Source organism: Natrix helvetica, assembly GCF_964273705.1.
Source record: "Natrix helvetica genome assembly, chromosome: 13".
NCBI classification, from domain to species: Eukaryota; Metazoa; Chordata; class Lepidosauria; order Squamata; family Natricidae; genus Natrix; species Natrix helvetica.
Window position 1 is genome coordinate 2,693,075 of NC_138557.1, and position 14,633 is coordinate 2,707,707.

The 14,633-nt window shown below is 48.9% G+C and overlaps 1 protein-coding gene across 1 annotated transcript; it reads left to right on the top strand.

Annotated features, from left to right (window-relative positions):
• Positions 1 to 29: 29 nt before the first annotated feature.
• Positions 30 to 12,412, top strand: BRAT1 (BRCA1 associated ATM activator 1). The gene is made up of 13 exons (XM_081965827.1): positions 30 to 598; positions 1,135 to 1,289; positions 1,777 to 1,924; positions 3,774 to 4,146; positions 5,191 to 5,310; positions 5,909 to 6,003; positions 7,007 to 7,086; positions 7,587 to 7,770; positions 8,344 to 8,423; positions 9,402 to 9,504; positions 9,875 to 9,973; positions 10,534 to 10,715; positions 11,442 to 12,412. Exons 1-13 carry the CDS (start codon positions 472 to 474, stop codon positions 12,156 to 12,158), a joined length of 2,463 nt encoding a protein of 820 aa, XP_081821953.1. The 5' UTR covers positions 30 to 471; the 3' UTR covers positions 12,159 to 12,412.
• Positions 12,413 to 14,633: the final 2,221 nt, after the last annotated feature.

The window sequence follows — 14,633 nt, forward strand, 5'->3', positions numbered from 1 at the left end:
TTGAGCCCCTGTAGTTCACAGGCACGAGTTTGCAGCGGCTGGTTGCAACCTCTCTGTTCACTTTGCAAGGCTCGTTTTTTCTTGCAAGCGGAGCCTGGCCGGGGTTGCATCTGTTGCAATCCCGGGCTGTTGCAGGGGGTTCTCCCCCTCTGCCTCCCTTTGGAAGTCCCCATTGGAGCCCGGGTCGTCTCTTTCTGCCCCTTCCCCAGCAACGCTGCTTCAATTCCCTGCGCGAAAAAGACAGGATGACATTCAGACGATCGGGGCGGACGCGTGTCTTCACCAAACAGGGGGTGTCAGCCTAGCTTGCAGTGGGAGCTTTAGTTTTTAAAAAAGTTTCTAAAGTTTCCCACCGGGGAACCTAAGCAGCCTCTCTATAAACTCTGAATATTCGCTTTTTTCCCTTTTCTTTCTGGGGTTTCGCCTCTTTTTCTTTTTGCAAGGACCCCCCGCCGAGGCTCTTGGCTCCCCATGGATGCAAAATGTTCCCAGCTTTTGCCTTCCGTTTGCGCCGTCCTGGCTGATCCCGGGCACCCGGTGGTGGACGACACGTGCCTGGAAAAACTGTTGGACTGGTTTAAGGCTCTGGCCAGCGCTGGTGAGTTGGCCCTTAGCTTTGCATTGGGGGAATGAGGGGGGGGGGTTCTGCCAGGAAAAACCCCACCTTGGGATGCTAGAGGAGGGCAAGCGATGGAGACATTGCAAAGAGTAGGTTTGGCATCCAGAGAATCGAAGCATGGGTGTCATCCCGTTGGCTTGCTTGAGGTTCTAAAGTTTGGAATTGTTCCTTTAGCATCCGTCTAAGCCAGAGGCCTTCAAACTTGGCAACTCTAAGACGGGTGGACTTCCAACTCCCAGAGATCAAGAGACCACTGCATGGGTGTTTTCTGCCAGAGACGGGAAACGAACACCATTTTATGGCAAAAATAATTTGCCAAAAATTGAGGTTAATGACTGCAGGGCGCCTGACACGGCTGCAAATGCAAGCTGGTATTCCGAGCAAGCCAAATGCGATCACATCGCAGTGTGTATGTGTGGTCAAAACCGAGTCATAAGTAGAGGGCCGCCGTAACTTGGACTGGCATTAAATTGGGAACTACCTGTATTTTTTCCCCTCTTTCCTTCCCCCTCTAGGGCCTGGTTTGCGGGTGTTAAAAGAGAACCCGTGCCTGATCGAGTTGATCCTTGCGGTGCTGAAGCAAGGGGAACCTGATCCCGTCCTCCTGTCTTTCATCCTGAGGCTCACGGGCATCTTTGCCGCTTCCGAAAGCAGCTTCCAGCATCTGCAGGTTAGTCAGACGTGCAGGAATCGATTCCAACGAGCGAGGGGAGAAAAAAAAATGTCCTGCCATTCTTTCCTTTCTTCTGCATTATTTAAAAACTGGAGATTTCGTTTAATCTGGGGTGGCGGGGAGAGAGAGACACCCATTTGAATGTTTACAACAGAGCAGGAAGAGATGGAACTGGCAATGCAACTCTTTCTTTCTTTCTTCCTCCCTCCCTTCCCTCTTTCCTTCCCCTCCCTTCCCTTTTCCTCTTTCCTTCTCTCTCCCGCTTGCCCTCTCCCTCTCCTTTCCCCTCTTCCTTCTCTTCCCCTCCCTTCTTTTCCATTTTCCTCTTCCCAGGCATTGCCCCAAGGAGCAAACCTTAGAATTTCATTTCAAACGTAGACAAATTTAACCCAGGAGGAAAAGGTAAGGGGCAGTAAAGCAGAGAAGCCTCCTGATTCCAGATGAAAGCTGCCCTCTTGGTTCCTTTTTTTTTCTCGCCCGTCAGCAACGGGAGGTGGTGTTTGGAGCCTTTGGAGAAGCGGGTCCCCTGGGCAGCCCACTCTGGGAAGACATGACCATTCGGAGCGGCTGGGTGCAAGGAGCCTTCGTCATGCTGCAACATTACAGCGCCTTCCAGTTCCTCTGCAACTCTGGCAAGTGCAGGCTTCCCATCCGCTAAGATCCGGTTGTCCAGACCTGTTCTGACCGAGGCTTCCTGAGAAAGCATAAATCACACTCTTGGTCTCAAAACCCCCTCTTTAATTTAAACAGCTGTGAATTAGGGTCATTCATTGCCTGTAATGATTTACAGTCTGTGAAGAGTCCGACAGACGTCTGCTCGAGTTGCCAAAGTCTTTCAGGGTAATGTTGATAAGCACCCACCTTTGTCTCCCTTGAAACGCTGCCAGAGTCCTAATTGCCAATTAGTTTTTCAAGGCCAACCAGAGCACAGAGTCACACGGAGCTTCTGAGTTTAAACCGACCAGAATGAACAAAAGTTGCTTCCTGCAAAGGCTCATGTTTGCTCCTCTTTTATGTCTTATGGGAGGGGCCAATCATCTCCAAGCCTTACTCCCGAGTCGCCCCCTTTTTCCTTAATTGTTTTTGCCTTCTGTGCATGTGCACATTGGGAACAGGCTCCTCCTGTTCTTCTGCCTCGCTGATGTCCGACTCTGGGCCCTGAGCCCCTCTCTGCCTCCGACACAGAGCCCTCGTCCGAGCCTTCCCCAGACTCCAGGACTGGCCCATCTTCCCTCCCCAACCTCCTCACTGTCCGAAACTGCTGCCACAACAAGACCGACTTTCCTATCCTGGATCCCATACAGGTAGTCCTTGACTTAGGACTGTAATTGAATCCAGAATGATGGTGTAAGCCGTGCCTCTCATTAAACACAGGCCTGCACCCCCGATTTTACAAACTTTATGCTTTGCAGCAGTTGGTGACCTAGCAGTCGCTAAGCGACCAGTCATAAGTCAAGGACTACCTGGGCACCAGTTTCTGCTCCTGTAAGTGACACGTTAGAGCAGTGGTTCTCAACCTTCCCAATGCCGTTGCCCTTTAATACAGTTCCTCATGTTGGGGTGACCCCCAACCATAAAATTGGTTCCTAAGACCATCAAAAATATGTGTTTTCCGATGGTCTTAGGCGACCCCTGTGAAAGGATCGTTCGACCCCCAAAGGGGTCCCGACCCACAGGTTGAGAACCACTGCGTTAGAGGCTGCCTACGACAAAGAATTGGAGCCTAGGAGATTTTTGTATTAACAAAAACGGATGTCCTTGGTTCGAAAGTCTCATCTCTAAAAGATTATTTTCTGACCCATACAGTGATAATACTGCAGTACAATCAAAAGATTTTTTTAAAAAAGAAATGTTGTTATACCATTTAACCCAACTCCTAATAATTACAATGTTGTTTTCACTTCTAAATCCAAGCATCTTGAGAGTTTTGAATAGAATAGAATAGAATAGGCAGAGTTGGAAGGGACCTTGGAGGTCTTCTAGTCCATCCCCCTACCTAGGCAGGAAACCCTATACCGTTTCAGACAAATGGCTATCCAACATCTTCTTAAAGACTTCCAGTGTTGGGGCATTCACAACTTCTGGAGGCAACTTCTGTTCCACTGATTCATTGTTCTAACTGTCAGGAAATTTCTCTTTAGTTCTAAGTTGCTTCTCTCCTTGATTAGTTTCCACCCATTGCTTCTCGTCCTGCCCTCAGGTGCTTTGGAGCAATGGTAGTCCGTGGGCCACTGGGAAAACGCTTGTGGTCCGCAGAAATTATTTGCATGTTTTATATTGCACTAAATACTATTTATCTTTTTTAAAAAAAATCATATTAGTGGTCTGCGGGATTTAGAATTATTAATTTAATGGTCCCTGATGTCCGAAAGGTGGGTGACCCCTGCTTGGGAAAATAGCTTGACCCCCACCCACCCCTCTTCTTTAAAATAGCTGTTTTCTCCTGAAATTTGCCAACGTGGCTTATTGCTGTCCCCCCAGGAGCTCTGGATGTGGTCTTCACGCTTCAAGGAGACCCCAGCCTCTTCATCGCTGCGGGAGCCAACCGCCTGCTTGCCCGCCTGCTCATTTTCTCCGTGGCCTCCGAACCGTCACGCCTTCTCAGTTCAAAGGACTGCGATTGGCCGGCCTGTGCGCGGATGATGGTGGCCCGTGTTGAGGAGGCTCTCAGGTCCCGCTCTTCGTCCCGGATCAAGCATTCCCTGAAGCTCTTAACGACGTTGTTTGAACACAGCCAGGATGCCTGGACCGAAATCTTGTGGTCACGCCTAGCAGAAACGGCGGAAGCGCTCCTGATGGAAGAGCCCATCCAGGCAGGCCCCTGGTTGGTTGATTTGTTCCTTAGCATGGCGAGGTAAGAGAGGGTCCGTGAGTCGTTCTTTAAGTATCCTGAATTGATGAAGACGGTGGGACGGTGTTTGTTCATAGAGTCCTTGCGTTGTTCTTGTCTGTTCGGGTCCCGTGTTTCCACTAACAAAAGAGAGAGTTGGAAGGGACCTTGGAGGTCTTCTAATCCAGCCCCCTGCTCAAGCAGGAAACCCTACATCATTTCAGACATACGGTTGTCCGATCTCTTCTTGAAAACCTCCTTTGAAGGAGCAGCCACAATTTCTGAAGTCCTTCCACTGTCCAGGAAATTTCTCCAGGTTTCCTGGTGGTCTAGGAAGTCACCAGGAGTCCACACTGACTCAAAACCACCATCATTTATTCATTTGTTCTTTTAGGCATAATGACTTGTTTATGTGAGTGTGGGTCACTCTTGGTTTCTGAGCGGCTGCATGGATTAATCCATAAAAGTTTTCTTGGTGAGATTTTGGGAATAACAGAGTTGGAAGGGACCTTGGAGGTCTTCTAGTCCAACCCCCTGCTCAGGCAGGAAACCTTATACCGTTTCATACATGCGGTTGTCCAATCTCTCCTTGAAAACCTCCAGTGATGGGGCACTCACAGCTTCTGTTCTACTGATCAGTTCTCCCTGTCAGGAAATTTCTCCTCAGTTCTAGGTTGCTTCTCCGATGAGTTTCCATCCATTGCTTCTTGTCCGGCCTTCGGGTGCTTTGGAGAAGAGGTTGACCCTTGGCACACCCATTGGTTTACAACCCAATAGGGTGACAATCCATAGGTTATTCCTTAAGAGCACTGAAGTGGTTAAGGTGGCAGGATAGAGTTTGTCCGTAGGCTTCTTGCGTTGCTCTTGTCCCTCACGGCTGATCCTACACTGCAGGGTCTTGTGTTTCAACCTCTGATGCTCAGTACAAAAAATGAGACAAGTAGGGAAACAACTGAACACTTCGTTGCATTTGAAGGAGAGAGAGAGAAAGAGAAATAAAGCGGCTGCCTTAGGTTTTGCAGGCACTTAAGCAGCCAGCTCTTCAACAGGTCATTCTTCCTTCAATAGGTCTCCTGCATTTAGCTCCCATGAATGCAGCCTTTGGAAGCTGGTGGCCCTTGCCCTGAAGAATATCAGCCTGGCTCAGGTCGGCTCTCTGGCACACGGACTTTTGAAACTGGAGGCATGGTAGGAACGGATGAACTAATGCAGTTGGCAGCTTGAAGCCCTGTGGACTTCAACTCCCAGAATTCCTAGAATAGTTATCTGTATCTATCTATCTATCTATCTATCTATCTATCTATCTATCTATCTATCTATCTATCTATCTATCTATCTATCATCTATCTATCTATCTATCTATCATCTATCTATCTATCTATCATCTATCTATCTATCTATCTATCTATCTATCTATCTATCTATCTATCTATCTATCTATCATCTATCTATCTTTCTATCTATTTTTCTATCTATCTAATCTATCATTCATGTGCGTGTGCTGGTCTTGTTGTATTTGGGTATTTTCCCGTGTAAGATTGAGATTGTCTTGGCAACATTTTGTTGCCAACGTTTTGACGAGGTCTCATTCGCCATCTTCAGGTTGCAAGTTAAACCAAAGTAACGTGCTGCTCGTATAATTTGAAGCAGGGTGTGTGTATGTCGGCATGTTGTGTGGTTTTAGGTTGAAGGGGTTTTGATTTGCGAAACAAACTTTGGACATGCGTAAAACCAAGGGAAAGCTCTAATCTCGTGCACACAGAGCCAATATTTTCTCTCTTTCAAGCCCACAGGCCATCAAAGCCCAGAGTTTGGCTGTTTTGCTCCAGCCGATGGACTGCATCTTACGAGCCACATCGCATCCCTTAGCTGCCTCCCCGAGTGAGTGGTACAACATGGTCTTAAGTAACACCCATATCCATTAGACTGCAGTTCCCCAATGTTTCTGGCTTTGCGGACCAGCGAAGAGGGAGGAAAGGGGATAGTGTTGCACAAGTGGCTTACAGGCACGTGCACCCACAGCAACAATTGTGCCAGCGTGCACCTGCAGGTTGCAACCAGTGTTGTGGGCTGTCAGTTGACGGTCCCTCCAGCAGCCAGATCAGAGGAGAAGGCGTGGGAGTTAGGGTTAGCATCAAGGCCACCTGAGAGCTCCGAGGGGGAAGAGGGAATGGAGCTGGCCGAGAGACGGACGGGGGCAGAGCCTGGGCCGTCCGTCAGCCCTCAGATGGAGAGTCAACAGCCCCCAGGTCTAAAGGTGGCTGATGAGGAAGAGGAGGAACAGCTGGGTCCAGTGCCTGACGTGCAGATACGCAGAAGGCAGAGGAGAGGAGAGCAGTGGAAATCTATGGGCCGGTCCTTGGGACAGAAGAGCCACCGCTGCTAGCGAAGCCCCTCCCTAGCTCTGGGGATAAAAGGCGGGGCGGAGAGCAATAAGTGGGGCAGACAATATTCATCTCCCTGCCGGATGGACTTGTTAGCCTGTGAGATAAACCTTTTGCCAGGGCTGCCGATGCACCTAAGAAAAGAATCTTTTGTGTTCACGTCAGAGGGTTTGTTGTGTTTGGGGAGCTGGGTCATAACAGGGACAAGCGTGCAGTCACCTTGTGCAAATGAGGATGTGCATTGCACGTGTGTGCTTGCTGGCCATTTCCAGGGCCCGGTTTCAAACTTCTCAGGGCCCATTAGTAGACTGTAGCCCAAAGGTTGGGGGCTCCTGCGCTAGACAGAAGGGGTGAGTAGGGAAAAAGAGACCGACTGGGTTAGAACAGCCTCAGGGCCTTGTAGGGTCAATGCGTGGGAATTCTCCTGTTTGCAGAGGTTTGTCCAGCCGTGTCGAAAGTGCCTTTGGTCTGAAAATTGTCGTTTCATCCCATGCTTTCAGGTGCGTCCTCTGTGGAGTCTCCTCTGTCTACCAGTCTCCTGTGTCAGACAATGGCTCACCTCGAGGAGATCCAGGAGACGGTAAGAAAAGAGCAGGCGGTTCTAACCAAGGCTGGTCCCTCTTATTAATTGACTGTGAATTCTGCTCCGTAATGTGTGGAATTCTGGGAACTGAAGTCCACAGAACTTAACAGTTGCCACGGTTGAGAAACTCTCCTCTTCAGAATTACACCTCTGATCTGAGCTGTCGATCAGAAAGGCCGACACTTCGGCGGTTTGAATCCCTAGCGCCGCATAACGGAGTGAGCTCCCGTGACTTGTCCCAGCTTCTGCCAACCTAGCAGTTCGAAATCACGTAAAAAATGCAAGTAGGAAAATAGGAACCAACTTTGGTGGGAAGGAAACAGCGTTCTGTGCGCCTTCAGCGTTGAGTCATGCCGGCCACATGACCACGGAGACGTCTTCGGACACCGCTGGCTCTTCGGCTTTGAAACGGAGATGAGCACCGCCCCCTAGAGTCGGGAATGACTAGCACAGATGTGCGAGGGGAACCTTCACCTTTTTATCTGTTGCTTCCCCAGGCATGTGTGGCCGTGGAGTCACCCCATAAGCCTTTGTTATGCTCCGTCGTGACCATACTACAGCTTTGCGCTGGCCAGGATGTGTCCTCCTCCTATGGAGCTCCACTAGGCCACCTCTTGATTGGCAGCTTTCGGGTCCAGAGGGCAGCTCTCAGCCTCTTGGGAGTACTCTCGCGATGGGCTGGTAAGTAAGTCTTGTGCTTTGTGTTAGATACCCAACTGCCGAAGGATTGCAACCCTACCCGGAATTCTATCCATAAACGTTTCTCACTTGCCCTCTTTGCCGTTAAGTGTCAAGATTAGAAGTTTCATAAACCAGGGCCAGAAAAGAGGCTTTTATTATCCCACTTCTTCCGTTGGAGCTACTGCCAATACACAATTTGTTATAGCATTTATTTAAAGGGACAGGGTTATAAATAATTGAGCAAACGCTTGATTACTCTTATGGTTTCCAGGCTTCTATGGAAACAGCCGAATTTTGTCTGTTCGGTGTAGTTAAATAAATCATGCCGTTCTAACAGTGGGGCGCGGTGGCTCAGTGGCTAAGGCGCTGAGCTTGTCAATCAGCGAAAATTACTACTAATGTATTAATTTGTATTTGCATTAATATTGGTTTGGTTGTGAAATGAACGATACTCGGATGCCACACTGTTTATGCAATGATATTGATGATATTGGTGTATGTTCAAAAATTAAAAAAAAAACTTTACCCCCACCCTCCACCCCCGCAAAAAAAAGGTTTGTTCTCTATATTTAGCGGCAATTCACGATGAAGAAAGGCTGCAAGTGTTTGACGTTCTCCTAGCATATCTACGGAGTCCAGACAGCAGTCCTGTGGTGAGTGGAGAATTGCCCCAGGGCTTCCTCTCTCAAAAGCCTCTTGTTTACTAAGGACTTGTTGCTTGGGGTGGGGGTGGGGAGATGCCTTTCATTTGGACGAGAAATGAGAATAAAAGCCAGAGAGGTATATCAACTCTGCTGGGAGAGTGGTGGCTCTTCCATCCCAAGGGCTGGCCCATAGATTTCCATTGCTCTCCTTTCCTCTGCCTTCTGTGCATCTGGCAGGGGACCCAGCTGTTCCTCCTCTTCCTCATCAGCCACCTCCAGACCTGCGAGCTGTTGACTCTCCATCTGAGGATGGCCTAGGCTCTGTCTGTCTGCCTCTCTCTCTCTCTCTCTCTCTCTCTCTCTCTCTCTCTCTCTCTCTCTGCCAGCTCCACTCCCTCTTCCCCCTCGGAGCTCCCACATTGCCTTGATGCTAACCCTCCTCCTCCTCCTCTGATTCGGCTACTGGAGGGTCCGGCAGCCAACAGGCCACAACATGCTGGAGTTAGTTAGTTAGTTACCTACCGTATTTTCCGGAGTATAAGATGCACCTTTTTCCATCAAAAAAGAGGGCGAAAATCTGAATACAGCATTTTTGGCCTCCTGAAACCCTGCCCCCTCACCCAAAATGGCTGTGCATAGCCTTTAGGAGGCTTCCAGAGTGCTCCTGGGGGCTGGGGAGGGCAGAAATGAGTGAAAAATGGGCCTTTAGGAGGCTTATAGAGGAGCACTCTATAAGCCTCCTAAAGGCTATGCATGTACTTTTTTTTTGACAAAGAAACGGGCCGGTTTTCACGAAAAATGGGCCATTTTTGCAAGGTCTGCAGGGTGCAAAACCTTTTTTTTAATTTGCCCTCTTCAAAATCTTGTCTTATACTCCGAAAAATGCAGTAGTTAGTTAGCTATACGCTGCCTTTCCTATTTTTACAAATAACACAAGGCTGCGGCCCTACCCGTTGTAATAATAAATACGTCTCCACTTCCTTCCAGATATTGAAGAAAGCCCTTCTAGGAACCCTGAAATGGCTTCCGTGTGCCTTGCAATCTTCCGTCCCCCTGGCCGATCTCCAGCATCACCGAAAGTTTCTCAGAGGTGCAAATAGCATGACAAGACAAGACGCACACGAGCTTGGGCTAACTTCTCAGAAAGGAATCTGCTACTCTGGCCTTCCTCAAACCTTGCAGATGTTTGGGGATGGCGCTGGCCAGCACATCTGGGCAGTGCTAGGACAGGGAAGGCGGGTCTCTGCAGCTAATCCACGCTAACTGCCCAATATTGTGTTGGTGGTTTTTTTCCCCCTCCACCTCCTCCTCCTTGCAGTTCTGATATTTAACTTTTCGAGTCGGAAGGCTTAAGATTTCAAGCCAGTATTATTTCTTCCGTTCGACCTGCATCGAGTAGGGGGATTAGAAAGGGGTAGCCAATTTCTCCAGCCTACAATTTTCTCTCCTTTTCTTTGAAGATGCGCTGCAGGTGTTACGGAAACACTTGTGCAGCCCTAGCTGGGAAGTACGCGATTCCTCCTTGGAGTTTCTCAGCCTGGCGATGAAGCGTTTGAGAGGTAGGGGTGCACCAAGATACAGATGAACAGAGTTGGAAGGGACCTTGGAGGTCATCTAGTCCAACCCCACCCAAGCAGGAGACCCTACCCTTCATTTCTGACAGAGTACAGTCCAGGCTCTTCTTGAAAGCTTCCAGGGATGAAGCTCCCACAGCTTCTGAAAGCAGGGTTTTTTCCATTGGTCAATTGTTCTAAGTGTCAGGAAATTTCCCTTTAGTTTTAGGTTGCTTCTCTCCTTGATAAATTTCCATCCGTTGCTTCTTGTTCAGGTGATTTGGAGAATAGCTTGACTCCCTCTTCTTTGGGGCAGCCCCTGAGATATCGGAAGACTGCTATCATGTCTCACCTGGTCCTTCTTCTCATTAAACTAGACATCCCCAGTTCCTGCAACTGTTCTTCATATGTTTTAGCCTCCAGTCCCCTAATCCACTTTGTTGCTCTTCTCTGCACTCGTTCTAGAGTCATAGAGGGGGAATTCTTCAACATAATAGAGTAGTTGCCGTATTTACACTCCAAAAAATATGGTACTTATATTTTAGCATTGCCATTTCCTTACACAGGGCTAGACTGGTTTTGGCAAGAGCTGCTTTCTTCAGAGTTGCCCGTGCATCTTGAAGATCTTCTGAATGACCCCGACAGCTACGTACGTGCCAGCGCCGTGAAGACCTGGGGCCATTTCTCCCTCCTGGCCCACTCTGGCCCAGAAATGCCTGGTGTCCAACGGAACGAGAACACCAAAGAGGTACGACACTTGTGTGCAAGCTGGGCCTTTAACTCCCCATTTCTCTACATTAGCAGATTAACGGAGTTGGAAGGGACCTGGTAGGTCATCTAGTCCAACCCCCAGCCCAAGCAGAAAACCCTACACCATTTCTGACAAATGGCAGTCCAATCTCTTCTTGAAAGCTCCCAGGGATGAAGCTCCCACAACTTCCAAAGGCAACTTTTGCTCCATGGGTTGATTGTTCTCACTGTCAGAAAATCCCTCCTTATTTCTAGGTTGAGTCTCTCCTTGATCAGTTTCCATCCATTATTCCTTGTCTTCAGGTGCCTTGGAGAATAGCTTGACCCCCTCCTCTCTCTGGGGCAGCCCCTCAAATATTGGAAGATGCTATCCTGTCTCCCCTGGTCCTTCTCTTCACTAGACTACCCATGTCCAGTTCTTGCAACCGTTCATCGTATGTTTTAGTCTCCAGTCCCCTAATCATCTTCGTTGCTCTGCATTCTTTCTAGAGTCTCAACATCCTTTTTATAGTGTGGGGACCAAAACTGGATGCAGGATTCTAGGTGTGATCTTACTAAGGCTTTACAGAGTGGTATTAGTACCCCACGTGATCTTGATTGTATCTCTCTGTTCATGCAGCTTAGGATCGCGTTGGCTTTTTCAGCTGCCGCCGCACACTGCTGGCTCATACATAGAGATGGCAAGTTTCCCTTCTGAGATTCTCTCTCTCCACTTGTTCCCCAGGTGTGTGTCGGGGGCACTCGCTTGCTGGAAATCTTGTCTTCGGACTCCGAAGGTTTCCCTCGCCGAGCGGTCGTCGGGGTCTTCATTGAGTGGCTGAAGGAAGGACACCCCGAGGCCTCGGCGGACCCGGCCCAGTTCGTTTCCCGAGCTCTTCAAGCTGCGGATGGAGACTTAGACTGGGAAGTCAAAATTTGCGCTCTGGAACTGGCGGGAGTTTTCATCGGCCAGACGTTTGGCCGGCTCGGACTCGGGGAGGGCTCTGCTTCGGCCGGTTCGTCGCTTGCCAAGATGCCAGTGCATCTCGCCGACACGCTGCGGCTCTTCTGCCAAGTGAAACTGTTTGGCTTTCTTTTCAGAGGCCTCCAGGACTGCGACAGGCCGGTGGCGCTCAAGGCCTGCGAGGTCCTTTTGGCCCTGAAATCCGCTCTTTGCAAACACCGGTCGAAATCGTCACCGGCAGGAGATGCTGCTGGGCTTAAGGACGTCCCTACGGAGACTCCTCCTCCTCCTCTGAGCCTTCCTGCTGGGGAGGCCGCTGAAAAGGATTGCCAGGATCCGGAAAGGCTGCTGCTGATCCTAGAATCCACGGACCTGGAGGGTTTGCGAAGGGCTCTGGATGTGAGCAGCGATCACCTGGAGAGGAATCCTCAGTCTCTCCTGCAGGATATCCTGGCTGCCGCAGGGAACACGGAGGAGAACAAAGTGGACTGCTATTGAAGAGGTCGCCTGGAGCTTGGAAAAGGAGCCACTGTGTGAACTGAATGACTGCCCGCACGCTGCCTTTTTCCAGGTACCTCCAGAAAGAGGGCCTGGTAGAGTGAATTAAAACTGAAGCTCTCATACAGGGAAAATAAACACCAAAGAAAAGCTAACAGACATTTTGCACCAGGAGGGGAAACTCACATAAGCTTAGCTTGAATGCAAGAGGTAAACATAAATAAAATAAATACTTGATACTCCTTCCTCCTCCTTTTTTCCTCACAACAATGATCTTTAACCACTAGACCTGTCTGTCTGTCTGTGTTGTGGTCTGCAGATTCAGACAGGAGGTTGGGGAGGAACCTGGGCCAGTCCTGGAGTCTGGGGAAGGCTCTGAGGAGGGCTCTGTGTGGGAGGCAGAGAGGGGGCCAGGGCCCTATTCCAGTTATCAGCTGCCTTCAGAGTCAGACATCAGTGGGGCAGGAGAACAGCTGGAGCCTGTTCCCAGTGTGCGTATGCGCAGAGTTGCCAGACGAAGGGGACAGCTAAAGAACAAGGGTCGATTTGGGAGTAAGGCCACAGATGGATGATGAATGGCCCCTCCCAGAGGGAATAAAAGAGGAGCAAAAAGGGGAGTGGAGTTTGCAGGAGACAATTAGTTCGCTTAATTGGTTCGTGACTCTCCGAGACTCCTGGCCAAGTTTTGATATTATTATTCTATTACAGTCTCACAACCTCCTTCACCTACGTATTTAATTATTTAACTGTTTATGTATGTATTTTACAACGTATTTTAGTGACTGTACACCGCCCCGAGTCCTCTCCGGGAGAGGGGGCGGTCTATAAGTGTGAATAATAAATAAATAAATAAATCAGCCTGTCAGGTCTCCAAGCCAGATAAGGTCTGTGACTATAAATCCTCCCTTGAAAGACTTTGCTGGAGGTGAATGAGCAGAATTCACAGTCAATAAAAGCAGCTTTTGTTGGGACAAGGAGTTTGCTTCAGGCTCTTGGGAAGCCTCGGTCAGAACACAGGGCAATGAGGGAAAGTGCTTGGCTGCCTTCAGATGAAGCAAGTCGGGCCGAGATTGGTAGGTTTTTGTCAGCACAGTCGGAATCGAAGGCATTTCCGACATCAAACACGTAGCACTTCTACATGCCTCTCTTGATGTATTGTTTGGAAACCTGAACAAATGTGCTCTTTGCAGCTTTTGCCTTGAGTTAGTGGGGAGCGGAGCGCTCTTGAGTCAAGTCCGAGATTCGTGTGGGCGAACACTCGAGACAGAACTTAATAGAAAAGAGAAGAAAAATAACCCCTTAATGCCAAAGCCAGCTGAAGCTACGAATCCAAAGAATTACATATGCTTTTGGAAGCATTGACCGGAGAGTAAAAAAAAAGCTGATTTATTAGGGTTTTGTAATGACTCTTTAATCAAGGTTTTTTTTAATGATTCTAATCAAGCACAAAGGTGGCTCAGGCTGAGACGCTGAGCTTGTCCATTAGAAAGGTCGGCGGTTCGAATCCCTAGTGCCTGTTAACGGAGTGAGCTCCCATGACTTGCTCCAGCTTCTGCCAACCTAGCAGTTTGAAAGTGCGTAAAAAATGCAAGTAGAAAAACAGGAACCACCTTTGCTGGGAAGGGAACAGCGTTCCGTGCGCCTTCGGTGTTGAGTCATGCCGGCCACATGGCCACGGAGACATCTTCGGGCAACGCTGGCTCTTCAGCTTCGAAACGGAGGTGAGCACCGCCCCCTAGAGTCAGGAATGACTAGCACATACAGTATGTGCGAGGGGAACCTTTACCTTTAATCAAGCATATCTAAGTAGCTTGCAAAAGTTCTATTTGGTTGTGTCTACAATCACACGTGTATAGATCAAAAATAAATTCAGTTATAAAACTAATAAGGGTTTTGCACAAATGTGGATACTGATCCCATCTGGGGGGGATTTATTGATTCCAGGGGAAGGGAATCCCAGTGCACTCTAGCAACCCACCTCTGGACTGAGGCCCACCAGATGTGTTAGGCGTATCTCACCCACAATCTTCAGCCAGGACCAGAGTTACAAACCAAAGGATGCCAACCCGAGGAATTCTACCCTGAAATGATTCCAGGACATGTCTAATGAAAGGAAAAGGACCCCCACAAAAATAATAATAATTGTAGACCGAACTATTTGCATTAATTTCGACAGCCTCCTGCGTTTTCCCCCAAACAGAATAACAGAGTTGGAAGGGACCTTGGAGGTCGTCTAGTCCAGTCCCCTGCTCAGGCAGTAAACTGGCTGTCCAATCTCTTCTTAAAAACCTCCAATATTAAGGGCACCCACAACATCTAGAGGCAAGTTGTTCCACAGGTTAATTGTCCTCACTGTTAGGAAGTTTCTCCTTATTTTTCCAGGTTGATCCTCTCCTTTGATTAGTTTCCATCCGTCACTTCTTGTCCTGCCTTCTGGTGCTTTAGAAAAGAGGTGGGCTCTCTCATTTTGGGGGC